The 26,521-nt window shown below is 48.0% G+C and overlaps 2 protein-coding genes across 2 annotated transcripts in view; both read right to left on the bottom strand.

Moving 5' to 3' along the window:
• Nucleotides 1-4,599: 4,599 nt before the first annotated feature.
• On the bottom strand, nt 4,600-8,630 carry LOC140369073 (uncharacterized). Its single transcript, XM_072456301.1, has 5 exons — nt 8,476-8,630; nt 6,921-8,015; nt 6,737-6,847; nt 6,465-6,581; nt 4,600-4,634 (listed from the first exon to the last, which is right to left on the bottom strand). The coding sequence occupies exons 1-5, from the start codon at nt 8,483-8,485 to the stop codon at nt 4,606-4,608; spliced, it is 1,362 nt and encodes a 453-aa protein (XP_072312402.1). The 5' UTR covers nt 8,486-8,630; the 3' UTR covers nt 4,600-4,605.
• Nucleotides 8,631-18,372: 9,742 nt separating this feature from the next.
• Nucleotides 18,373-26,521, bottom strand: part of LOC140369015 (guanine nucleotide-binding protein subunit alpha-13-like) — a 32,322-nt gene continuing 24,173 nt past the window's right edge. Inside the window, exons 3-5 of the mRNA XM_072456214.1 lie at nt 24,032-24,082; nt 21,652-21,852; nt 18,373-18,747 (exon numbers count right to left, since the gene is read on the bottom strand). Of these exons, the coding sequence (XP_072312315.1) occupies nt 18,376-18,747; nt 21,652-21,852; nt 24,032-24,082 (624 nt within the window). The 3' untranslated portion in view covers nt 18,373-18,375. The remainder of the gene's footprint in view (nt 18,748-21,651; nt 21,853-24,031; nt 24,083-26,521) is intronic.

The following is a 26,521-nucleotide window of genomic DNA, read 5'->3' as shown; positions in this document are numbered from 1 at the left end:
CTAAACAAAGATGGAATAAGTCTGGACGCTGAGAAGGATTAGATTCTGTCCAACATCAAGATTCAAAATGAACGGTCACTTGACAGACTCACTGACTTTGGAAAGAGCGGCGAGACAGGGTTGTGCTTGGTCCCCCCTTTTGTTCGATTTTTTACTTGGAAGCATTTAAATGGCAAAAAGAATCACTTAGTTCTTAATTCTCTAAGTTAAAGGATTTAAACTATAAAAAAATGAATGTTTTGTCCAGATTTCTCTTTCCGTTCCAGACTCTGTTTGATGATGAATAAAACTATCTTTAGATTTATGTGGAAAGAAACCTCGAATTATCAAAAGTAAAAGGGGCGGGGTTTACCTCGTGTGAAAATGACTTTATTTCAGGTGAAATGAGAACGGTGCTGGTGTGATCCAGAATGTTGTGCTCTATGGTCTTATACTGAGAGTCATGTGGTGCCTGAGGTTCCTGTACAGGTCTTATACTGAGAGTCATGTGGTGCCTGAGGTTCCTGTACAGGTCTTATACTGAGAGTCATGTGGTGCCGGAGGTTCCTGTACAGGTCTTATACTGAGAGTCATGTGGTGCCTGAGGTTCCTGTACAGGTCTTATACTGAGAGTCATGTGGTGCCGGGGGTTCCTGTACAGGTCTTATACTGAGAGTCATGTGGTGCCTGAGGTTCCTGTACAGGTCTTATACTGAGAGTCATGTGGTGCCTGAGGTTCCTGTACAGTTCTTACTGCAGATGACAGACGCTTGAGTCATGAGGAGGAAGTGAAGAATCCCTGGCTCAAATCTGTTCTTACAACATGGGGGCCCCTGGGGGCCAAATGGAATAACTCTGAACTCATACAGACCAAAGGGCGTTTTGAAGGCTGTCAATTCTCTTGCCTCGTGCTAAGGCAACAGCCAATAGCCCCGAGAGAGGTCCAGTCATGTGATGTACGCCGCACTCCCACGTTCCAGAAGTCAATGTGAGGCATCGGATAAAGGTCAAAGTTTGAAATGGCATTCAAATATCTGAGATCGATACAAAAACGTAGACAACGATCCTTTTCGGGCACAAGCACAACAGCTTCATCATTCACTGAACGTCACTGTCACAAATGTCAATCATTCTCAGTTCCAGCAGAGTTCAACTTCTTTTTTCTGGCACCGCCGCTCTGGGATCCTGTCGCTCTCTGTCTCTTTGGAGCGTCCTTCTTCAGGTGAATCTGATGTTGGACCAGCGAGGTCAATCCAGGGCTTTCCTGAAACAAATCTGGGTTAAGCAGAGGTCTCAGCTCATCCTGCTGACATGGAGGCAGGTGAGGCAGGTGAGACAGGTGAGACAGGTGAGACAGGTGGGACAGGTGGGACAGGTGGGACAGGTCAATGGCAGCAGGCTCTGTGGCAGCAATGTGGATAAACTTTTCAGCCTCATCTTTCACAGCAACTGCTGAGCAGGTTCCTGACAGACAACAAACTCCTTCAGTAGTTTAACATGAAAAAGTTGATGTTTCTTCAGTTTCTCAGGCAAATAAAGTTCATAAGTGACATTACTGACTCGTTTAGTTATGTCATATGGTCCATGCCATATGGCAAAAGCAAAAGTACTTTTTTGGCCTGGTTCAAAGATCCGGTCCCTTGGTTTGTGGTCATACCAGGTTTTCAGATTTTTTTTTTTGCTGCCTTGATGTTCTCTTGTGCCATCTGCCGCCATCGCCTCGAACCTCTCCCGCATCTTGAGAACATCGTCCACAACGTTGTCTCTTTCAGGCTCTGTGCGCTCCCAGTGGTCCTTCAGCAGGTCCAGAGGTCCTTCAGCGGGTCCAGAGGTCCTTCAGAGGTCCTTCAGCAGGTCCAGAGGTCCTTCAGCGGATCCAGAGGTCCTTCAGCAGGTCCAGAGGTCCTTCAGCGGGTCCAGAGGTCCTTCAGAGGTCCTTCAGCAGGTCCAGAGGTCCTTCAGCGGATCCAGAGGTCCTTCAGCAGGTCCAGAGGTCCTTCAGCAGGTCCTGAGGTCCTTCAGCAGGTCCAGAGGTCCTTCAGCGGGTCCAGAGGTCCTTCAGCGGATCCAGAGGTCCTTCAGCGGGTCCAGAGGTCCTTCAGCAGGTCCAGAGGTCCCCTCACCTGGAGTCCATACAGCAACTCAAAGGTGAAAAGCCAGTAGATGCTTGTGGGACCTCCCGGGAGGCAAAGAGCAAATACAGAAGTCACTGGTCCCAGTCCTTGTCTGTCGAGGAGACAAACTTGTGAAGCATCGTTTTAAGTGTCTGGTTGTGTCTCTCCACTGACCCGTCTGTTTGGGGGTGATATGCACTTTATCCCAGCAACTGATGAACCTGCTGGAGGAACTTTGACAGGAACTTTGTACCACAGTCAGTGAGTATTTCTTTTGGTTCCCCCACCCTTGAGAACAGCTGTAAGAGACAGTTGGCAATCTGTTTGGCCTTAATTGATTTAAGAGGAAAGGCTTCAGGGTAACGTGTGGCATAGTCTGATATTACCAAAATGTAACGATTGCCTGCTGAGCCTGCTGGGGCCCTACAATGTCCAGACCCATCCTCCCAAAGGGAGTCCCAAAGGCAGTGGCTGCAGGTTGGCCTGTGCCACTCTTTTGTTTGAAGCAAGCTGGCAGATCTTACAGGAAATACAAAATGTGTAGACTTGTGAGAACATTCCAGGCCAAGCAAACCGACTGCCAATGTGTCTTAGTGTCTTTTGAAATGTGGCCTGCCCATGGGACCGAATGTCTGAGCTCCATGACTCTGACTCGCTGCTTCTCGGGTAAAGCCAGGGCCTCATTCTTGTCTTTGATCTGGTAAAGGAAACCTTTTCTGACAATGTAGTTAGCTTCATTCACGTAGCTTCCTTTGCCCGTTTTGACACCCTCCTGCTCTCTAACTTTGTCGAACCAGGGTTCAAGGTTCTCTTTCTGCCAAACACCAATGTCTGAAGGGAGGTGGCATTCTAATGGACTAAGAGGTTTAGGAAGCTCCTGTGAACCATCAAACGTTTCCCTTCTCTTTTGGGCCTTGGGCTTCTTCATTTTGAATGGCTGAGTTTCATAACTCCCCTGGCTAGCTGAGCTCTGTGAGGACATGACAGGGTTTGGCAGGTTCAGGAGTAGCACACTGGGCTCTAAAACTGTCTCAGAAACCTTCTCAGCGATGTGTCTGGATAATCAGATCTGGAAGTGTTGGAACGTCATTCCCCAAGAAAACAGCAAAAGGTAAATGTTTGACTGATGCGACTGTAACTGTAGATGAAGCTCTGCTGTGGGACAAGCATCCTGAATATTGCACAAAACCAATTGACCCAACTATTTAATTTGTCTCTTTTCCCTCCAGGACAGACGGTTTCACTTATAGGGCCCCGTGCACCAGAACTAAAAAGAGACGTTACTTCAATAAATATTTAAAAATCAATTTTGTGCACTTGTCTTTTTAAAGTCTAATAGATGCTTAAAGCGCTGTGTGCAATAAAAGTGAAATGTAATTTAAAGTGCAAAGGGAAAAGTGTAACGCGCTACTGTAACAAACTGGCTCTTTTTTACACCCGCCCACCGGGCGGAGCCTCCTGTCAATCCAATTGTTTTACACTGTTTTAATTTCCCCCTTAAACTAAATATCCCCGAACAACCCTGTAATGGACCATATAAATCCTATAGTTAGCTGCTTCAGCTCCTCTTCACTGATGAAGAATTGATTAACATCAGAAGGACCAGAGGCTTCAAAATGCTGCTGTGCACCGCCGGAAGATTGACTCCTCCATTTGTGTTTAAGGACGAATTCTCTGTTTGAACAAAGATCATCTCTGTAACTCTTTCTCTTCATCTTTTGTCCTGCTCAGAATCTTCTCTCTGTCTTTGATCCAGTGTTTTGTGTCTTTAAGATGAAGCTGCACGACGCTCTGTGGTCCTGAACTCTAGTGTCGGACGTGTGAGAGAGCCTCTGGTGCAGTGGCTCTTTAGTCTCACTATGTGGCTCTCTTTAATAATAATAATAATAATAACTTTTATTTATATAGCGCTTTTCAGTGACCCAAAGATGCTGAACATAATAAAAAAGGGGGGGGTATTTACAGACAGGGGGGACAACACGTACAGGACACAATTAATATACAGATAAAATGAACAAGACAGAAGAAGTAGAGAGAAAAAGATGGGGATGTAACAGGGGGTAGAAGAGTAGGCAATGGGGTAGAGGAGGCTAGGGGTAGGGGAGGTCATAGGCTTGGGTGAAGAGGTCATGTTTTTAGGCGGGATTTGAATGTTGTGAGTGAGGGAGAGTGGCGGACAGGTCTTACTATGTGGCTCTTTAGTCTCACTTTTATTTTCACTTCGTTACAAACTTCATTTACAGAACAAAACGAGGAAAATAAACAATCAAATGTTTATTTTTGTCACATTTGACACAGAATCCTTCATTTGATTTGCACAAAATGACTTTAAACCAACAAAATATAAATAGAACAAATTAAGTAAAAGCAAAACACTTATAATTAAATATTGTCGGGGAAAACTTCATTTAAAAATTCATGTACAATTCAAACAAAATGACACAATAAAATAAACTTCAGTCAATTGTGAGTTTAAACAGTGACAAATGTAGTTCTATTCTGAAAAGTGTCTTCAGTGATACTTCCTCCAGCGATCGCGCTCTGAAACACACATGACACTCAAACTACTGCGACACACGCGGCTCATGGTGAGTTAAAGGTGCACTCATGATGAGTTAAAGGTGCACTCATGGTGAGTTAAAGGTGCACTCATGGTGAGTTAAAGGTGCACTCATGATGAGTTAAAGGTGCACTCATGGTGAGTTAAAGGTGCACTCATGATGAGTTAAAGGTGCACTCATGGTGAGTTAAAGGTGCACTCATGGTGAGTTAAAGGTGCACTCATGGTGAGTTAAAGGTGCACTCATGGTGAGTTAAAGGTGCACTCATGATGAGTTAAAGGTGCACTCATGATGAGTTAAAGGTGCACTCATGATGAGTTAAAGGTGCACTCATGGTGAGTTAAAGGTGCACTCATGATGAGTTAAAGGTGCACTCATGGTGAGTTAAAGGTGCACTCATGATGAGTTAAAGGTGCACTCATGGTGAGTTAAAGGTGCACTCATGGTGAGTTAAAGGTGCACTCATGATGAGTTAAAGGTGCACTCATGATGAGTTAAAGGTGCACTCATGATGAGTTAAAGGTGCACTCATGATGAGTTAAAGGTGCACTCATGGTGAGTTAAAGGTGCACTCATGATGAGTTAAAGGTGCACTCATGGTGAGTTAAAGGTGCACTCATGATGAGTTAAAGGTGCACTCATGATGAGTTAAAGGTGCACTCATGATGAGTTAAAGGTGCACTCATGATGAGTTAAAGGTGCACTCATGATGAGTTAAAGGTGCACTCATGGTGAGTTAAAGGTGCACTCATGATGAGTTAAAGGTGCACTCATGGTGAGTTAAAGGTGCACTCATGATGAGTTAAAGGTGCACTCATGATGAGTTAAAGGTGCACTCATGGTGAGTTAAAGGTGCACTCATGGTGAGTTAAAGGTGCACTCATGATGAGTTAAAGGTGCACTCATGATGAGTTAAAGGTGCACTCATGATGAGTTAAAGGTGCACTCATGATGAGTTAAAGGTGCACTCATGATGAGTTAAAGGTGCACTCATGAGTTAAAGGTGCACTCATGATGAGTTAAAGGTGCACTCATGGTGAGTTAAAGGTGCACTCATGATGAGTTAAAGGTGCACTCATGAGTTAAAGGTGCACTCATGATGAGTTAAAGGTGCACTCATGGTGAGTTAAAGGTGCACTCATGGTGAGTTAAAGGTGCACTCATGATGAGTTAAAGGTGCACTCATGATGAGTTAAAGGTGCACTCATGAGTTAAAGGTGCACTCATGATGAGTTAAAGGTGCACTCATGGTGAGTTAAAGGTGCACTCATGGTGAGTTAAAGGTGCACTCATGGTGAGTTAAAGGTGCACTCATGATGAGTTAAAGGTGCACTCATGATGAGTTAAAGGTGCACTCATGATGAGTTAAAGGTGCACTCATGAGTTAAAGGTGCACTCATGGTGAGTTAAAGGTGCACTCATGATGAGTTAAAGGTGCACTCATGATGAGTTAAAGGTGCACTCATGATGAGTTAAAGGTGCACTCATGGTGAGTTAAAGGTGCACTCATGGTGAGTTAAAGGTGCACTCATGATGAGTTAAAGGTGCACTCATGGTGAGTTAAAGGTGCACTCATGATGAGTTAAAGGTGCACTCATGGTGAGTTAAAGGTGCACTCATGGTGAGTTAAAGGTGCACTCATGATGAGTTAAAGGTGCACTCATGATGAGTTAAAGGTGCACTCATGGTGAGTTAAAGGTGCACTCATGGTGAGTTAAAGGTGCACTCATGGTGAGTTAAAGGTGCACTCATGGTGAGTTAAAGGTGCACTCATGGTGAGTTAAAGGTGCAGTGTAGCTGTTGGACTCACTGAGATGAGGGAAGGTCCAGACGTAGCTGAGGACGCAGTATCCGGCGAGCAGCATGGCCACGCCCCCGAGCCCGCCTCTTTTCACGTCGATGTAGCGCCGGTAGTACCACTGCCAGCCTGCAGGGGGACACGCCTCATTACATGAAACAAAAACTGACAAAGTTCAGCGTCTTTTCTGTAAACAAATAAACAAAAAGCCTCCGATAAAAAGATTAAAAAGAAAGAACGTCCTGACACGTTTCCTTCTGTAACCGCGGGCGGCGCTCGCTCACCGCGCTGAGCCGCGTCCATTACGTCTCCTGGTCGTCGGGGAGATTTCAGAACCAGCCAATCGGGAAGCTCCCTCAGAGTCACCTGACCCAACCTCCGCTGCGCCAACGCGTCTGGAAAACAAACGCACTCTTCGTTAAACCTCGTTTAACATGCGTTTCATGTTGGACTCTTGGTGTCGCTCACCTCTCGCACATCGTCCGCCGTCTCGTCCCTTTGCGCCGCTCGTCGTCTCTTCCGTCGCGTTTTTCGCCCGGTTTGGTTCCAAAAACGGCGCTAAATCTTTCCTGAACGCTCCGGTCAAAACCTCCGCCTCCAAAAGCGTGTGGGCGGGACTCAAAACCGCCGCGGAGCCACTCGAGTGCCGGTCCATTCGGAGCCCCTCCCCCAACGTCTCCGAGCCGAGCGTGAAGCTACAATCCTGATTTTCTATTTGAGACAATCTACTCAGAAAATCATCACTTTTCCACGTGATTTCACTTCGACGAGATCCTGACACCGTTAATTTTGCCGCTCGTTCTTGCTGCACTTTCACTAATGTGTTTTCGGCTTTATTTCGGGCTAAACTGTCCCATTTTATTCCATCCGACACAATTTTGTCGACTAAATTGTCCTTTTTCGAGTCGCCGTGTTTCGCGCGTTTCAGTGTCGTCCGAACATCTTCAAGAGTAATTCTCGTTTCTCTTTTGTTCCACGGATCGATTTCTGACAAACCTTTAACGCCGTTTTCATCCTCCGTCCGAGAATTACGTTTCAAATGGTCAGTTTCATGATTTAGCGCAGATTTGGCGGTTTTCGCGTCCTTCTTTTTCGCGGCAGTCGTGCGGTCGGCGTTCCGTGAATCGTCCAGACTTTTCTTTTCGACGGCGGTTTTCGACGCCTTTTTCTCAACCGGACTTAAACTCGTCCTTTCGAGATCCGCAGACACAGAACGTGTCATTTCGATGCTAACGAGTTGCTCATGATTTCGCCTCGATTTGTGATTCTTCGTTTGGCTTTTTGAGATTAAAGGAGACTCCGCTGGAGCTGGAGGAGACGTCTTGGCGCCGATCTCGAGTTTTCCCGACACTTTTGGCGTCGTTTTCTTGCTCGTTTTCGACGGCGCGGCGCGTTCGACCTCTCGTTTGACCCCATTCGTCTTTAGGGTCAGTTTCGGCGCAGATTTCTCAGCTTTCGCCGCCTTTTCGGCTTCGTCGCGTCCGTCGAATTTTGCCGCCGCTTTACAGTGCGGCACGTGACTCTTCAACCGTTTGAACGATTTGCCGCAAAACGGACAGATTTCTGAAACGAAAAAAGAGACAAAACGAGCCCACGTCACATTTAAATAAGTTGTAATAACGTGTTCGCGTCGAAGTTCTGAGCGGTGAACGTGCAAAGACTCATCGCAAATCGAAATCGCAAACTTGAACGGACGAAATGAGAGAAAAATCGCAAACGCTGCAAATTTTTGGGAAATTCAAAAACAACAAAACATCCTCTTATTCTGCGTAAGTGATAAATCTGTAGTTTAGGTCTTTACAAACACGATAGTTTCAGTTTAAAGACACCGCTAAGTCTCTTTTTTTCACAATTTCTCGTTTAAAAGATAAGCTTTGAACAGAATTGTATAATTAAAGCTTAAATCACAAAACCAGAAACATCGCAATGACACATTAAAGCTCTGCATTAAAGTTCCGCACTAGAGCATTAACAGTTACGGGTGAAGGACAATGACAGGTTGAATTGTGACTTCCGCTCTCACCGGGGCTCATTTCCGCTCACGAGGCTCATTTCCGCGTTATCACGTCATTTACGTTTCTTCGGTCAAGCTGTAAAAAGACTTTATCACGAGTTAAAATCCAGATTTAGTCGATTTAAAGTTGAGTTTGAACTTGTTTTCGTCGCGTCTTTCGCCGCACGTCGTGAGAAAGGACCCTTTAGGCACGCGCCAACACCGCCTGAACGAAAACACGATACTTTAGGTTTTACGTTGGTTTAAAGCACATTTAACAGAATACATAAGATTAAATAATATTGTATAGCATTTATAAACGCTATAAATGACTTAAAAGTGTTAGTAGCAGGTGAAATTAGCGGCTCGCCGCAGGAGAGCGGAGTGCGCATGTGCAGACGACCGTTCCCATAGAGACGGAGACCTGAGACGATACGCGAGGGGTTGGCACTAGGTCATATAGGGAATTGGAAAGGAGGAAGTGACGACAATGCCCGTGACGACATGGCGGGAGCCGGGCGGAAGTAAACAGGTGGTCGACAGTAGTAAACATGGCGGACGATCCCACTAATTCTGCTGATCCATCAATAATGTTCACTCTTGAGTCCAAACCTGAAGTTTACGATGCATTTGATGTGAACAAGGACCAAACAATGAGCTCCTGCTGGTGTCTCACTGAGAAACTATTTAGATGGGCGTGAATTAAATGTAAAACAAAGAATTGTGAAAATGTAAATCACATGGTCTGGGTTTAACCTTTAACCCTTGACTCTAACCTTAACCCTGACCCTGACCCTAACCTTAACCCTTAACCCTTAACCCCTAAACCTAACACTAAGTTTTAGGTTTACTTCGTTTGGCTAAAACTAGTTTATACCATGACTTTGTATTAGCAAAAGTGAAGCTAACTCATCCTAAAACAAACTAGACTGCAACAAGTTTTTTTAAACTTGAGACAATAAAGTTCTTACAGGAATCGAACCCTCGGACACAGTCGTGTCTCTCACCACCGGATGTACCAACACCGTGTAGCAAAATGGCGAACCGCAAGTGATTTGGGCCGCGAGAGCGCCGCCATCTTGGATTTCGTCACTTCCTTTCCAATTCCCTATATGACCTAGTGCCAACCATACGGCGAGGGAGAGACGTCAAACCCGAACCTGTTTTATAATAATTAGACATTAAATGAAGTTTAACAGGAACAATAAGAAAATGTGGTTGTCAGAACGTGTGGGCGGAGTTACGTGTGGGCGGAGTTACACGTGAAAGTCGTTTTTATGAGTTATACAACGTTTAGATGATTAAAAGTGAATATTTTCTCAGTTGGACGTGGAGAATCTCGTTTTACGTAAATATGCTGCAAAACGGTTAAAATCGTGACGAGTCGAACATCAAACACATTCATTGTAGTTTTAGATGTAGATTATAACAAACATGTCAAAAAATACAAATTAGAAGTTTACATTTTGTGTGCAGTTCTGTGTAAAAAAAACTCAGATCTAGAGTTATCCTTTCATTTAATGTCATTTGTGAATCGAGCTTTAGTTTAATGTTTAATGCACTAAAACCAGAAACAATAAAGTGTGATTTTATTTTTTAATAAGAATCTAAGCAACATTTTCAGACATTTCAAGGCAAAAAGTGAGGATTAGTTCATTAGAAAAGTGTATTTATTGGTAGGTTACAGTGGCACGAGTTTGACACAGGAATGAATCTCAGAGTGTTTGAAAAACAAACAAAAATGACATAAAATAAATCTACAACAGAAACAATTCTTTTCATTGGGGAAAAAAAACAAAATGATTCAAGAAAAAAAAAAAACAGAAAATAATAATATGCCATTTCTACAAACCATTTACACATGAGAACCAGGGTATTTACACATGTACAAGGGGAGGGGCTTCCGTCTGAGGGGAGGGGCTTCCGTCTGAGGGGAGGTCCAAAGAAGGGTCGTTTGGACAAATCAAAGTCTTTTAAAAAAGGAAAGTTTTATTTGAAAAGAGACGAACACGAGAGCAACCGGTTCTATCCCCGGTTCTATCCCCGGTTCTAGTCCCACTGCAGATGCAGCTCTTGTCGCTCTCGTTCGCTCTTCCAGACTTTCTTTACCGTAAAGAACCATAAATAACGTCTCACATTGGACCAATCGCGTCGCTTCAAACACGAGGTTCAGATGGATAAAAACAGTGGTTAAAAGTTTGGCCAATGGCGTGACACGATACAGTGGAAGACATTTTGTTTCAAGAACTCGGCACAAGATTTCTCCTGCGCGTTTAGACCAAGCGTTACGGTAAAACGCACCATAACAACGGGATTCGTCTTTTCGTTCGGCAAAGACGACATTCAGGAGCGAGTCTCCTTTAATGGCATTGGTTCTGAAGCCGGATGCCCTTCCTGACACAATCAGCATTCATTTGGAAACAAACTGTCTCAAAGTATAAATATTTTTGTTTAGTTGAACGTCAACAATAAAAAACATGAAACTGCTGCTACTTTGATTTGGAGATAAAAAAGATTAAAAAAAAAGAAAAAAAAAGGAATTAATACAAAAATATGTATTTAAGTTGGTAAATGTTGGTAAAAACGAAAAACAATTACAATTTTGAAAGTTTTGTTTTTACAAAAAAGTATTGCTAAATATTAGGTTTATTTTACCTTCAACAAAATATCAATAAGTTGCTGCAACAGTTATACTTTTTATATTTTTAAAGTTTGGAGGAAGGTGAATGTTTTTTATCAAAAATGGCAGAAAAAGTGCAAAGCAACAAGAAAAATCCAAGTTTCAAGAAAAATTGCTGAAACAATTCTAGATTTTCACAAAAACCAAAGGGCGTAAAGGGCATAAAGGGCGTAAAGGGCGTAAAGGGCGTGTCCCGTGACGCTTGGTATAAACGCGACACTCGGCCGGACACAGTATTTTACATCTACAACTCTGTACATCTATAAACACATTCATCGTTAAGGCAACAAACTGGGCGTGTCCCTTTGAAAAGACGAGGAAAATAACAAATAAAATCCAAAGGCGTTTTCAGGGGGCAAAGTTACGACAGTACCGGCCGATTTCAGAGCCAAACGATGAACAGAACCAGGAGCGGAGTCGACCTGAGAAACAAACTTCTGGCACAGCGACAGTTCAATAAAAGTGGAAATCATCATCAAAACAACAACACTTAAAAAACACAAAACGTGGGTTTTTTAGAAACGATGGCTGGGTTTGGAGAAGACCAGAAGATTTTACCTTTGGGCCTGAAAAAACAGCAGTTTTTTTACTTCAAATATATTGTTTTTTTAAAGTTTTGAATATGAAAAGTTTTTAAAGTTCACTGCAAAAACATCCGTGTCCAAAGTCAGAATGAACCGTTTTGACTCTAATTTAGCTTCAATTAAGAAAAGACATTTGTTAAGGAGGTAAACAAACATGTCTGACGCACTGCTCTATATTTTCTGTCTTAAAGACTCATGTAAACACGACAAACCTCAAAGAAAATGAGGAAATACATTTCTGTCAAATTCTGAAGATGTTTATTTATTCTTAAAGATAATGAGCAGCAGAAAAGGCACAATATGTAAATAATAATGCAAGACGGCCACTAGAGGTCAGCGTGCGGCTCGATTGACCGCTTACACGCTAACGGGCTAACGAGCTAACGGGTTTACCACTTCTGATTTGAAATGTTCTTGAAGTCATTTTTTGCAGTGTCAGAAAACACGTCAAAGTTTGAAAAAAAATCTGTTTTTTGTTTGTTTTTCTGTTAAAGGCGAGTTACACTGTAACAAAATAATGCAAATAAAAGTAAAAAAATAACATGCAAATAAAATAAATTTAAATAAAATAAATCTAAAAAAGTAAATAAAATTGCTGTTCAGTCGCACTGTTTTTGCATAATTTAAAGTCACGTTCAGGTACATTTGGCTTTTAAGACATTGAATGATGAAGTCAGTGGAACCGTCGACTCTTAAGGCTCGTCGCCGCGGTTACGGCGCACGTTTTATAAGGCATTTGAAGGTGAAATAAACGAGGATGAACTTAAACTGAATCATGGCTGCAGCGAGAGAAGTCTGAAGATAACGAGCTTAACGAGTAAATCTCCATTTGTCAGGGAAACCCAGCGACCGCTTCTGAAGGATCTGAGCGTAAAGTGGTGGATCTGAGCGTAAAGTGGTGGATCTGAGCGTAAAGTGGTGGATCTGAGCGTAAAGTGGTGGATCTGAGCGTAAAGTGGTGGATCTGAGCGTAAAGTGGTGGATCTGAGCGTAAAGTGGTGGATCTGAGCGTAAAGTGGTGGATCTGAGCGTAAAGTGGTGGATCTGAGCGTAAAGTGGTGGATCTGAGCGTAAAGTGGTGGATCTGAGCGTGTGGGCGGGTGAAGACGTTGTGGTTGTTTCAGGACGAGGAGTCAGTTCTGGAGCGTCTCATTCTGAAAACTGTCAAACTGCGACAAAAGTCCACGAAAAAAGACCAATTAACTCAAAATGTTGACGTGAATCCCGACTTCGCGGTTTAATTTGAAGTCGTTTGCACTAAAATGCTTCAGTCGTTTTCTGCTCATTTTACCGTATTTTCCGGACGATAAGTCACTTTTTTTTCATAGATTTTGGCCATTAAAGGCAAAACCTGCGATAACGAGTAAAAAACACCCAAGAAAGAGGCGAGTGGAGGGGCGGAGTTATTAAAGGGGCGGGTCTCGAGACGGAGGGGCGGAGTTATTAAAGGGGCGGGTCTCGAGACGGAGGGGCGGAGTTATTAAAGGGGCGGGTCTCGAGACGGAGGGGTGGAGTTATTAAAGGGGCGGGTCTCGAGACGGAGGGGCGGAGTTATTAAAGGGGCGGGTCTCAAGACGGAGGGGTGGAGTTATTAAAGGGGCGGGTCTCGAGACGGAGGGGCGGAGATATTAAAGGGGCGGGTCTCAAGACGGAGGGGTGGAGTTATTAAAGGGGCGGGTCTCAAGACGGAGGGGTGGAGTTATTAAAGGGGCGGGTCTCAAGACGGAGGGGTGGAGTTATTAAAGGGGCGGGTCTCGAGACGGAGGGGTGGAGTTATTAAAGGGGCGGGTCTCAAGACGGAGGGGTGGAGTTATTAAAGGGGCGGGTCTCGAGACGGAGGGGTGGAGTTATTAAAGGGGCGGGTCTCGAAACGGAGGGGTGGAGTTATTAAAGGGGCGGGTCTCAAGACGGAGGGGTGGAGTTATTAAAGGGGCGGGTCTCAAGACGGAGGGGTGGAGTTATTAAAGGGGCGGGTCTCGGGTCTGGTTTGTCCCCTGAAGGCTCCTGTAGAAAGGCAAAGGGCCAGAGGAGACTTTAAACATGTTCATGCTGCAGACCAGGACCAGGACCAGGACCAGGACCAGGACCAGGACCAGGACCAGGAGCCTGCACTTTTCCTCGTGTCTGCTATAAATCTGTATTTGTCTGTAGACCTGGTTTAGTCCTGGTTTAGACCTGGTTTAGTCCTGGTTTAGACCTGGTTTAGTCCTGGTTTAGTCCTGGTTTAGACCTGGTTTAGTCCTGGTTTAGTCCTGGTTTAGTCCTGGTTTAGACCTGGTTTAGACCTGGTTTAGACCTGGTTTAGACCTGGTTTAGACCTGGTTTAGACCTGGTTTAGACCCGGTTTAGACCCGGTTTAGTCCCGGTTTAGACCCGGTTTAGTCCCGGTTTAGACCCGGTTTAGACCCGGTTTAGTCCCGGTTTAGACCTGGTTTAGACCCGGTTTAGTCCCGGTTTAGACCTGGTTTAGACCTGGTTTAGACCTGGTTTAGTCCTGGTTTAGACCTGGTTTAGTCCTGGTTTAGACCCGGTTTAGTCCCAGTTTAGACCTGGTTTAGTCCTGGTTTAGACCCGGTTTAGTCCTAGTTTAGACCCGGTTTAGTCCCGGTTTAGTCCCGGTTTAGTCCCGGTTTAGTCCCGGTTTAGTCCCGGTTTAGTCCCGGTTTAGTCCCGGTTTAGTCCTGGTTTAGACCCGGTTTAGTCCTGGTTTAGTCCCGGTTTAGACCTGGTTTAGTCCTGGTTTAGTCCTGGTTTAGACCTGGTTTAGTCCTGGTTTAGTCCTGGTTTAGTCCTGGTTTAGACCTGGTTTAGACCTGGTTTAGTCCTGGTTTAGACTAGACCTGGTTTAGACCTGGTTTAGACCTGGTTTAGACCTGGTTTAGACCTGGTTTAGTCCTGGTTTAGTCCTGGTTTAGACCCGGTTTAGTCCTGGTTTAGTCCTGGTTTAGACCTGGTTTAGTCCTGGTTTAGACCTGGTTTAGACCTGGTTTAGTCCTGGTTTAGTCCTGGTTTAGACCTGGTTTAGACCTGGTTTAGACCTGGTTTAGACCTGGTTTAGACCTGGTTTAGACCTGGTTTAGACTAGACCTGGTTTAGTCCTGGTTTAGACTAGACCTGGTTTAGTCCTGGTTTAGACCTGGTTTAGTCCTGGTTTAGTCCTGGTTTAGTCCTGGTTTAGTCCTGGTTTAGTCCTGGTTTAGACCTGGTTTAGACCTGGTTTAGACCTGGTTTAGACTAGACCTGGTTTAGTCCTGGTTTAGTCCTGGTTTAGTCCTGGTTTAGACCTGGTTTAGACTAGACCTGGTTTAGTCCTGGTTTAGTCCTGGTTTAGTCCTGGTTTAGTCCTGGTTTAGTCCTGGTTTAGACTAGACCTGGTTTAGACCTGGTTTAGACCTGGTTTAGACCTGGTTTAGTCCTGGTTTAGTCCTGGTTTAGTCCTGGTTTAGTCCTGGTTTAGTCCTGGTTTAGACCTGGTTTAGACCTGGTTTAGACCTGGTTTAGACCTGGTTTAGTCCTGGTTTAGTCCTGGTTTAGTCCTGGTTTAGTCCTGGTTTAGTCCTGGTTTAGACCTGGTTTAGACTAGACCTGGTTTAGTCCTGGTTTAGACCTGGTTTAGTCCTGGTTTAGACTAGACCTGGTTTAGCCCTGGTTTAGTCCTGGTTTAGTCCTGGTTTAGTCCTGGTTTAGTCCTGGTTTAGACTAGACCTGGTTTAGTCCTGGTTTAGACCTGGTTTAGTCCTGGTTTAGACTAGACCTGGTTTAGTCCTGGTTTAGACCTGGTTTAGACCTGGTTTAGTCCTGGTTTAGACCTGGTTTAGACCTGGTTTAGTCCTGGTTTAGTCCTGGTTTAGACCTGGTTTGGACCTGGTTTAGCCCTGGTTTAGTCCTGATTTAGACCTGGTTTAGTCCTGGTTTAGTCCTGGTTTAGTCCTGGTTTAGTCCTGGTTTAGTCCTGGTTTAGACTAGACCTGGTTTAGTCCTGGTTTAGTCCTGGTTTAGTCCTGGTTTAGTCCTGGTTTAGACTAGACCTGGTTTAGTCCTGGTTTAGACCTGGTTTAGTCCTGGTTTAGTCCTGGTTTAGACCTGGTTTAGACCTGGTTTAGTCCTGGTTTAGACCTGGTTTAGACTAGACCTGGTTTAGTCCTGGTTTAGACCTGGTTTAGTCCTGGTTTAGTCCTGGTTTAGTCCTGGTTTAGTCCTGGTTTAGACCTGGTTTAGTCCTGGTTTAGTCCTGGTTTGGACTAGACCTGGTTTAGTCCTGGTTTCGTCCTGGTTTCGTCCTGGTTTCGTCCTGGTTTCGTCCTGGTTTCGTCCTGGTTTCGTCCTGGTTTTAACCTGGTTTTAACCTGGTTTAGTCCTGGTTTTAACCTGGTTTAGTCCTGGTTTAGACCTGGTTTAGTCCTGGTTTAGACCTGGTTTAGACCTGGTTTAGACCTGGTTTCGTCCTGGTTTCGTCCTGGTTTAGTCCTGGTTTAGTCCTGGTTTAGTCCTGGTTTAGACCTGGTTTAGTCCTGGTTTAGACCTGGTTTAGTCCTGGTTTAGTCCTGGTTTAGTCCTGGTTTAGTCCTGGTTTAGTCCTGGTTTAGACCTGGTTTAGTCCTGGTTTAGACCTGGTTTAGTCCTGGTTTAGTCCTGGTTTAGTCCTGGTTTAGTCCTGGTTTAGACTAGACCTGGTTTAGTCCTGGTTTAGACCTGGTTTAGACCTGGTTTAGACCTGGTTTAGTCCTGGTTTAGACCTGGTTTAGTCCTGGTTTAGTCCTGGTTTAGACTAGACCTGGTTTAGTCCTGGTTTAGACCTGGTTTAGACCTGGTTTAGTCCTGGTTTAGACCTGGTTTAGACGTGGTTTAGTCCTGGTTTAGTCCTGGTTTAGTCCTGGTTTAGCCCTGGTTTAGCCCTGGTTTAGTCCTGGTTTAGTCCTGGTTTAGTCCTGGTTTAGACCTGGTTTAGACCTGGTTTAGTCCTGGTTTAGTCCTGGTTTAGACCTGGTTTAGACCTGGTTTAGTCCTGGTTTAGACTAGACCTGGTTTAGTCCTGGTTTAGTCCTGGTTTAGTCCTGGTTTAGTCCTGGTTTAGTCCTGGTTTAGTCCTGGTTTAGTCCTGGTTTAGACTAGACCTGGTTTAGTCCTGGTTTAGACCTGGTTTAGTCCTGGTTTAGTCCTGGTTTAGTCCTGGTTTAGACTAGACCTGGTTTAGTCCTGGTTTAGACTAGACCTGGTTTAGTCCTGGTTTAGTCCTGGTTTAGTCCTGGTTTAGTCCTGGTTTAGTCCTGGTTTAGTCCTGGTTTAGACCTGGTTTAGTCCTGGTTTAGTCCTGGTTTAGACTAGACCTGGTTTAGTCCTGGTTTAGTCCTGGTTTAGACCTGGTTTAGTCCTGGTTTAGTCCTGGTTTAGACTAGACCTGGTTTAGTCCTGGTTTAGTCCTGGTTTAGTCCTGGTTTAGTCCTGGTTTAGACCTGGTTTAGTCCTGGTTTGGACTAGACCTGGTTTAGTCCTGGTTTAGTCCTGGTTTAGTCCTGGTTTAGACCTGGTTTAGTCCTGGTTTAGTCCTGGTTTAGTCCTGGTTTAGACCTGGTTTAGACCTGGTTTAGTCCTGGTTTAGTCCTGGTTTAGACCTGGTTTAAACCTGGTTTAGTCCTGGTTTAGTCCTGGTTTAGTCCTGGTTTAGTCCTGGTTTAGACCTGGTTTAGACCTGGTTTAGACTAGACCTGGTTTAGTCCTGGTTTAGACCTGGTTTAGTCCTGGTTTAGACTAGACCTGGTTTAGTCCTGGTTTAGTCCTGGTTTAGTCCTGGTTTAGTCCTGGTTTAGTCCTGGTTTAGACCTGGTTTAGTCCTGGTTTGGACTAGACCTGGTTTCGTCCTGGTTTCGTCCTGGTTTCGTCCTGGTTTCGTCCTGGTTTCGTCCTGGTTTTAACCTGGTTTTAACCTGGTTTAGTCCTGGTTTAGACCTGGTTTAGTCCTGGTTTAGACCTGGTTTAGTCCTGGTTTTAACCTGGTTTTAACCTGGTTTAGTCCTGGTTTAGACCTGGTTTAGTCCTGGTTTAGACCTGGTTTAGTCCTGGTTTAGACCTGGTTTAGACCTGGTTTAGTTCTGGTTTAGACCTGGTTTAGACCTGGTTTAGACCTGGTTTAGTCCTGGTTTAGTCCTGGTTTAGTTCTGGTTTAGACCTGGTTTAGTCCTGGTTTAGTCCTGGTTTAGTCCTGGTTTAGTCCTGGTTTAGTCCTGGTTTAGACCTGGTTTAGTCCTGGTTTAGTCCTGGTTTAGTTCTGGTTTAGACCTGGTTTAGTCCTGGTTTAGTCCTGGTTTAGTCCTGGTTTAGTCCTGGTTTAGTCCTGGTTTAGTCCTGGTTTAGTCCTGGTTTAGACCTGGTTTAGTCCTGGTTTAGTCCTGGTTTAGTTCTGGTTTAGTCCTGGTTTAGTCCTGGTTTAGTCCTGGTTTAGTCCTGGTTTAGTTCTGGTTTAGTCCTGGTTTAGTCCTGGTTTAGTCCTGGTTTAGTCCTGGTTTAGACCTGGTTTAGTCCTGCTTTAGACGTTTCTTTCAGGCACAACTTAACTTCAAAGTCTCTTAAACCTTAACCCATGAATAAAAACAGCACAAACGCTTGGCGACTCCGCCCCCCCACTGGCCCCGCCCCACTGGCCCCGCCCCGGCGGCCCCGCCCCGGCGGTCATTGCAGCATGAGCTGCTTGAGGTTGTCGTGCAGTATGGTGTCCTTCACGTCCCTGAACACCAGGCGGATGTTCTCCGTGTTGATGGCGGTGGTGAAGTGGTTGTAGAGCGGCTTCTGAGTGGCATCGCGGCGCTTCGCCCGGAAACACTCCACCATGAAGGCCTGGACGTCCGGCAGGCTGTGCTCCGGCCCCACGTACTCCGGGAAGTAGTCCCTGAGCGGCACCAGCCGGACCTTCTCCTCCAGGAGGTCCGTCTTGTTCAGGAACAGGATGATGGACACGTTCACGAACACACGGTTGTTCACGATCGTCTCGAAAATGTTCAGCGACTCACGCAGACGATTGGTCTGACGGTCCTCCATCAGCACCTGAGGCGGGAGGGCAGAGGAGGTCAGACACGCCCACCAGGGAGAGAGGAGGTCAGACACGCCCACCAGGGAGAGGAGGTCAGACACGCCCACCAGGGGGAGGAGGTCAGACACGCCCACCAGGGAGAGAGGAGGTCAGACACGCCCACCAGGGAGAGAGGAGGTCAGACACGCCCACCAGGGAGAGGAGAGAGGAGGTCAGACACGCCCACCAGGGAGAGAGGAGGTCAGACACGCCCACCAGGGAGGGAGGAGGTCAGACACGCCCACCAGGGAGGTCAGACACGCCCACCAGGGAGGTCAGACACGCCCACCAGGGAGGTCAGACACGCCCACCAGGGAGGTCAGACACGCCCACCAGGGAGGTCAGAGGTCAGACACGCCCACCAGGGGGAGGAGGTCAGACACGCCCACCAGGGGGAGGAGGTCAGACACGCCCACCAGGGGGAGGAGGTCAGACACGCCCACCAGGGGGAGGAGGTCAGACACGCCCACCAGGGGGAGGAGGTCAGACACGCCCACCAGGGGGAGGAGGTCAGACACGCCCACCAGGGGGAGGAGGTCAGACACGCCCACCAGGGGGAGGTGGTCAGACACGCCCACCAGGGAGAGGAGGTCAGAGGAGGTCAGACACGCCCACCAGGGGGAGGAGGTCAGACACGCCCACCAGGGAGAGGAGGTCAGACACGCCCACCAGGGAGAGGAGGTCAGACACGCCCACCAGGGGGAGGAGGTCAGACACGCCCACCAGGGGGAGGAGGTCAGACACGCCCACCAGGGGGAGGAGGTCAGACACGCCCACCAGGGAGAGAGGAGGTCAGACACGCCCACCAGGGAGAGAGGAGGTCAGACACGCCCACCAGGGAGAGGAGAGAGGAGGTCAGACACGCCCACCAGGGAGAGAGGAGGTCAGACACGCCCACCAGGGAGGGAGGAGGTCAGACACGCCCACCAGGGAGGTCAGACACGCCCACCAGGGAGGTCAGACACGCCCACCAGGGAGGTCAGACACGCCCACCAGGGAGGTCAGACACGCCCACCAGGGAGGTCAGAGGTCAGACACGCCCACCAGGGGGAGGAGGTCAGACACGCCCACCAGGGGGAGGAGGTCAGACACGCCCACCAGGGGGAGGAGGTCAGACACGCCCACCAGGGGGAGGAGGTCAGACACGCCCACCAGGGGGAGGAGGTCAGACACGCCCACCAGGGGGAGGAGGTCAGACACGCCCACCAGGGGGAGGAGGTCAGACACGCCCACCAGGGGGAGGTGGTCAGACACGCCCACCAGGGAGAGGAGGTCAGAGGAGGTCAGACACGCCCACCAGGGGGAGGAGGTCAGACACGCCCACCAGGGAGAGGAGGTCAGACACGCCCACCAGGGAGAGGAGGTCAGACACGCCCACCAGGGGGAGGAGGTCAGACACGCCCACCAGGGGGAGGAGGTCAGACACGCCCACCAGGGGGAGGAGGTCAGACACGCCCACCAGGGGGAGGAGGTCAGACACGCCCACCAGGGGGAGGAGGTCAGACACGCCCACCAGGGGGAGGAGGTCAGACACGCCCACCAGGGGGAGGAGGTCAGACACGCCCACCAGGGGGAGGAGGTCAGACACGCCCACCAGGGGGAGGAGGTCAGACACGCCCACCAGGGGGAGGAGGTCAGACACGCCCACCAGGGAGAGGAGGTCAGACACGCCCACCAGGGAGAGGAGGTCAGACACGCCCACCAGGGAGAGGGGGTCAGACACGCCCACCAGGGAGAGGGGGTCAGACACGCCCACCAGGGAGAGGGGGTCAGACACGCCCACCAGGGAGAGGGGGTCAGACACGCCCACCAGGGAGAGGGGGTCAGACACGCCCACCAGGGAGAGGAGAGGAGGTCAGACACGCCCACCAGGGAGAGGAGGTCAGACAAGCCCACCAGGGAGGAGGTCAGACAAGCCCACCAGGGAGGTCAGACACGCCCACCAGGGAGGTCAGACACGCCCACCAGGGGGAGGAGGTCAGACACGCCCACCAGGGAGAGGAGGTCAGACACGCCCACCAGGGAGAGGAGGTCAGACACGCCCACCAGGGAGAGGAGGTCAGACACGCCCACCAGGGAGAGGAGAGGAGGTCAGACACGCCCACCAGGGAGAGGAGGTCAGACACGCCCACCAGGGAGGTCAGACACGCCCACCAGGGAGGTCAGACACGCCCACCAGGGAGGTCAGACACGCCCACCAGGGAGAGGAGGTCAGACACGCCCACCAGGGGGAGGAGGTCAGACACGCCCACCAGGGGGAGGAGGTCAGACACGCCCACCAGGGGGAGGAGGTCAGACACGCCCACCAGGGGGAGGAGGTCAGACACGCCCACCAGGGGGAGGAGGTCAGACACGCCCACCAGGGGGAGGAGGTCAGACACGCCCACCAGGGGGAGGAGGTCAGACACGCCCACCAGGGAGAGGAGGTCAGACACGCCCACCAGGGAGAGGAGGTCAGACACGCCCACCAGGGAGAGGAGGTCAGACACGCCCACCAGGGGGAGGAGGTCAGACACGCCCACCAGGGAGAGGAGGTCAGACACGCCCACCAGGGAGAGGAGGTCAGACACGCCCACCAGAGGGGAGAGGAGGTCAGACACGCCCACCAGAGGGGAGAGAGGAGGTCAGACACGCCCTCCAGGGAGGAGAGAGGAGGTCAGACACGCCCACCAGGGAGGGGAGGAGAGAGGAGTGTCAGGGACACGCCCACGAGGGAGGGGAGGAGAGAGGGCGGGGTAGAGGGATGTAAGGGACACACCCACATATCGGCCGATAATCAGAGTGTAGAGTTTAAACATGTAATAAACCTGAGCTAAAATATAATATTACAGTAGTAATATATATAATATTACAGTACTTATATATTTATTTATTTTTACCTGGTCGTATTCTGAGGACGAGACGAGGAACAAAATGGACGTGACGGAGTCGAAACACTCGAACCAGCGCCGCCGCTCCGACCTCTGACCCCCGACGTCCACCATTTTGAAAGGCACGTTCTTGATCTCGAAGTCGTACTCGTGAATGCCTTTGGTCGGTTTCCGCGCCAACAATATGTCCTGCTGACTCGGCAGGTATGTCTGACAGGAAACGAGTGAGGAATAAGTGACATTAAAAAGTAAACTAAACAGACTAAACCATGGATTTAACCAGAGCTAAACAAGGAACTAAACCCAGACTAAACCAGACTGAGCAGGAGACAGAGGAGCAGATGCAGCTGGTCCAGGCTCTTTGCTCTCGTTTACAGTTTCATGGTTCCTCTTTATCGATTGAAGCCTCAGAGTGTTTCTTCATAAACTCCAGCATGACTCATGACTCTTACATCTCAGACTTTCCAGGATCCATCATGAGCCTCAGTCTGTGATCGACCCAGAGACGGATCACGTTTCACCCACACGCACACAGCAACAAGGCTCCCAGTCCCCCCCGGCTCTTTAGATTGTTAACGCTACGGGGTCCGGAGCTTTTTTGGCCGTTTTTTTGGTACCTTCAATTTTGCCCTGATACACTACATCCAGACATGTTTACCAGACCAATGTTGGACATCTTTTTTTTTCAGCACAACCTCACCTATAATTACTCTATCTATCTATCTATCTATCTATCTATCTATCTATCTATCTATCTATCTATCTAGAGATAGAGATATAGAGATATAGAGATATATATCTATATAGATATATATATAGATATCTATATAGATATCTATATAGATATCTATATAGATATCTATATAGATAGATATAGATATAGATATATAGATATATCTATATATATCTATCTATATATATCTATATCTATATCTATCTATCTATCTCTATCTATATAGATATAGATAGATAGATAGATATAGATAGATAGATATATATATAGATATCTATATCTATATATAGATATATATAGATATCTATATCTATATATAGATATATATAATCAGTTTTTCACTTTGACATACTATTTCAACATAACTGGACCTAAACACACAGAAAACACAAAGTCCGTCTACAAAAATAGTTTTTTCATTGTAAAACCCTCAAACATCAACCAAGCGTTTAAATAGGTTCAAACTGAACCACAAGGTGCAAATATGAACATAACATTATTCTTGTGATATATACAAGCAATAAACCACTATTTACAAGAAAAAGTAGGTAAATCCACAGGTGTTTTTCTTTTTGTGCCACTTCTCAAAACAGTTTCTTTCCAAAATGACAGAGAACCAAATCACAGGCCTAAAGCAGGCCTAAAGCAGGACTAAAGCAGGACTAAACTTGAACATGAAGTGTGCCCCTCATTTTGCTTCACAACTATTACTGACAATGAAATACTTGAAATTCTAAAACTTTCCAAAACTATTCAAAAACAGCATAATTCCTCTCGTTTGTTCCTCTTTGACTATTTGTCATGTGACTAATGTTTACGTTCCTCGTGTGCATCCTGAACATCCGTGTTAGCACAAGCCTAACGTTTTTTCCGTTTTGTTTTATCACAAAAGACGACAAAGTTATTATAATAAATGTAAAGCAGAAAAAACGCATATTTTCCACACATTTTTAATGGAATTGAAACGTTCATAACTTTGGTTTTATCGGGTGGATTCATATCAAACAAAAAGTCAGACGTCATACGGGCTCCACTTCCGTATGACGTCTACGGCAGCCGTCTACGTTGCTTGGTTTTCATGCTACAGGGTCCTAAAGCCAACCATGTTTTCACACGCGCCGGCGTCGACCCCGAAGGGTTAAATATGGTTAGCATCTTCAGCTTAAGCTAACGGGGCAGCCTGGGTCAAAGTTCAGAGGTCACAGTGTTATTAAAGTGCATTTACATCACGTGAGGCTTTGATTTGCTGCTGCAGCGTCACAAACGATATATGAACAAAATAAAACATGTTCAGGATCAACATCATTAACACCATGAGCTCCTCCAAGCAATCATGAGTCCCCCGGCCCCGCCCTGCGGCCCCGCCCAGTCCCCCAGACCCGCCCTGTGGCCCGGCCCCGCCCTGTGGCCCGGCCCAGTCCCGGCCCCGCCCTGTGGCCCGGCCCTGTGGCCCAGCCCCCCAGTCCTGGCCCAGCCCTGCTGTGACCCGGCCCAGCCCTGCTGTGACCCGGCCCAGCCCTGCTGTGACCCGGCCCAGTCCTGCTGTGACCCGGCCCAGTCCCCGCCCCCCAGCCCGGCCCCTGCCCCCCAGCCTGGCCCCCCAGCCCAGTCCCCCAGGCCCCGCCCGGCTCCTGGGTGGCTGGTGTTGTAACTCACCGGCTCTCCCAGCTTATCCAGATTATCCAAGAAATACTTCACCGACTCGCCCTGGAAACAAACAAACAAACAAGGTCAGCAAACAAAGAGTCAGATGCCCTCCCCGACTGAACATGTCACACATTCATTGGGTTTGTGTAAACGCTCTGCAGTGACATGTTTTAAGATATTCCTTTATTGTCCCACATGGGGAAATTTCATTGGTGCAACGCAGGAAGATCCAGAGGTAGATCCAGAAGAACAGATCACTTATAGGAAGTCTGAAAAACACTTTCAGTAGAAGATCTCCTATAAATAAATAAAAACTCCCATAGACAAATAAATAAATACATAAATACCATTGCATGTGATCACGACAGTAATTGCACATGAATATGTGTCACGACAGCACATGAATTGCACATGAATCACAACAGTAATTGCACATATGACAGAATTGCACATCAGTATTAGGTTAGGTCAGTATTGCGAGTGTTCAGTACTAACAGTGTTTGTTATAAAGTCTGACAGCAGCAGAAGGAAAGACCTGCAGAACCTTTCCTTCACACATCGAGGGTGGATCAGTCTTTCACTGAAGCTGCTCTCCAGAGCGGACAGAGTGTCCTGCAGGGGACAGAGTGCCCTGCAGGGGACAGAGTGTCCTGCAGGGGACAGAGTGTCCTGCAGGGGACAGAGTGTCCTGCAGGGGGCGACACTTATGGTCCAGCATAGATGTGAATCTAGCCGGGACCCTTCTGTCCCCCACCTCCTGCACCGAGTCCAGAGCACAGCCCAGGACGGAGCTGGACTTCTTGATGACTCTGTCCAGCTTCTTCCTCTCCCTCTCTGTGATGCTGCTGCTCCAGCAGGCCACACCTACAGGAGCTGATGCCACCACAGAGTCGTAGAAGGTCTTCAGGAGTGGCCCTGTCACTCCAAAAGACCTGAGTCTCCTCAGGAGGTAGAGCCGACTCTGGCTCTTCCTGTACAGTGCGTCTGTGTTATGAGTCCAGTCCAGTTTGTGGTTCAGATGAACACCAGGTACTTGTATGAGTCACTCTCTCAATGTCCCGTCCCTGGATGTTCACTGGTAAGGGGGCAGTGGGGTGGCGTCTACGGACGTCCACCACCATCTCCTTGGTCTTCCCCGCGTTGATGAGGAGGTGGTTCCGCTGACACCAGTCCACAATGTCCTGCTCCAGTCCTCTGTCCTCCACATCATCGCCGTCTGTGATGAGTCCGATGATGGCAGAGTCGTCAAAGAACTTCAGACACGACACAGCTGTCTGTGTCGTGTCTGAAGTCTGCAGTGTAAAGGGTGAAGAGAAAGGGCGCGAGGACAGTGCCCTGGGGCGCCCCCACACTGCAGGTCCGAGTGTCAGACACACAGTTCCGGGCTCTCACAAACTGGGGTCGGTCTGTGAGGTAGTCCAGGATCCACTCTGCCAGGTCATACTCCACACCAGCCGTCTCCAGCTTGTCCCTCAGGAGCAGCGGCTGGATGGTGTTGAAGGCGCTGGAAAGATCGAAGAACAGAATCCTCACAGAGCTGCCAGGCTTTTCCAGGTGAGAGAGAGCGGTGCAGCAGGGAGATGACGGCGTCCTCCACTCCGACGCCAGACCGATATGCAAACTGCAGCGGGTCCATGGCTGAGCTCACTGAGAGCCACTGGCCTGAAGCTGTTGAGGTCTTTGGGGCGCGGTGTCTTAGGCACAGGTACCAGACAGGAGGTCTTCCAGACCTGTGGTACCACCCTCAGCTTCAGGCTCATGTTGAAGACATGCTCCATAACTCCACACAGTTCATCTGCGCAGGACTTAAGGAGCCTGGGGCTGATGCCATCAGGTCCTGCTGCCTTCCTCACTTTAATCCTCTTCAGCTCACTCCTCACCTGTGCTGCTGTGACAGTCAGTGGTTGGCAGGGGGACCGTGTGCTGGGGGGATGGGTGAGTCCAGGGGGACCGTGTGCTGGGGGGATGGGTGAGTCCAGGTGAAGTGGGGAGCTGATGGTCCGGGGCAGATAAGCGAAGAGGAACAGATGCAGGGCATTGTCCAGCTGTGGAAGAGGGAGCATGCAGCTGTGCAGGGGGAGGGGCGGGTGACCGATCAAACCTCAAGAAGTGAGCATTTAAATCATTCACCCACTGTAGATCCCCCTCTGTCTGGGCAGGGGGGATTTTGAAGCCCGAGATGGTTTTCAGGCTCCTCCACACTCCCTGAATGTTCTTTTGCTGCAGCTGCTCCTCCATCCTCCTCTTGTAGCCGGCCTCAGCCTGCCTGATCTTCCTCCTCAGCTCCTTCTGCACAGTCCTCAGCTCCTCCTTGTTCCCTGACCTGAAGGCTCTCTTCTTCTCCTTCAGCAGAGCCTTCAGTTCACGGTTAATCCATGGCTTGTTGTTTGGAAAACACCGCACCGTCCGGGAGGGAACAATGTTCTCAAAACAGAAGTTGATGTAGTCCGTGATGCACTCTGTGATGGTGTTGATGTCCTCCCCATGTGGGTCATAAAG

This window comes from Eucyclogobius newberryi, unplaced genomic scaffold (genome assembly GCF_026437365.1).
Source record: "Eucyclogobius newberryi isolate DKJ021-1_F unplaced genomic scaffold, fEucNew1.0.hap1 SCAF_20, whole genome shotgun sequence".
Classification (NCBI taxonomy): domain Eukaryota; kingdom Metazoa; phylum Chordata; class Actinopteri; order Gobiiformes; family Gobiidae; genus Eucyclogobius; species Eucyclogobius newberryi.
Note: the sequence above shows the minus strand (reverse complement) of the source record. Positions and strands in the feature narration are given on the sequence as shown.

Excerpts from the sequence above, each read along its gene's own strand:
- LOC140369073 (XM_072456301.1), bottom strand. Across the intron at positions 6,848-6,920 it reads CGGCGGACGATGTGCGAGAG|ACGCGTTGGCGCAGCGGAGG; the intron begins GTGAGCGACACC and ends TTTGTTTTCCAG. Across the intron at positions 6,582-6,736 it reads AATGGACGCGGCTCAGCGCG|GCTGGCAGTGGTACTACCGG; the intron begins GTGAGCGAGCGC and ends GTCCCCCTGCAG.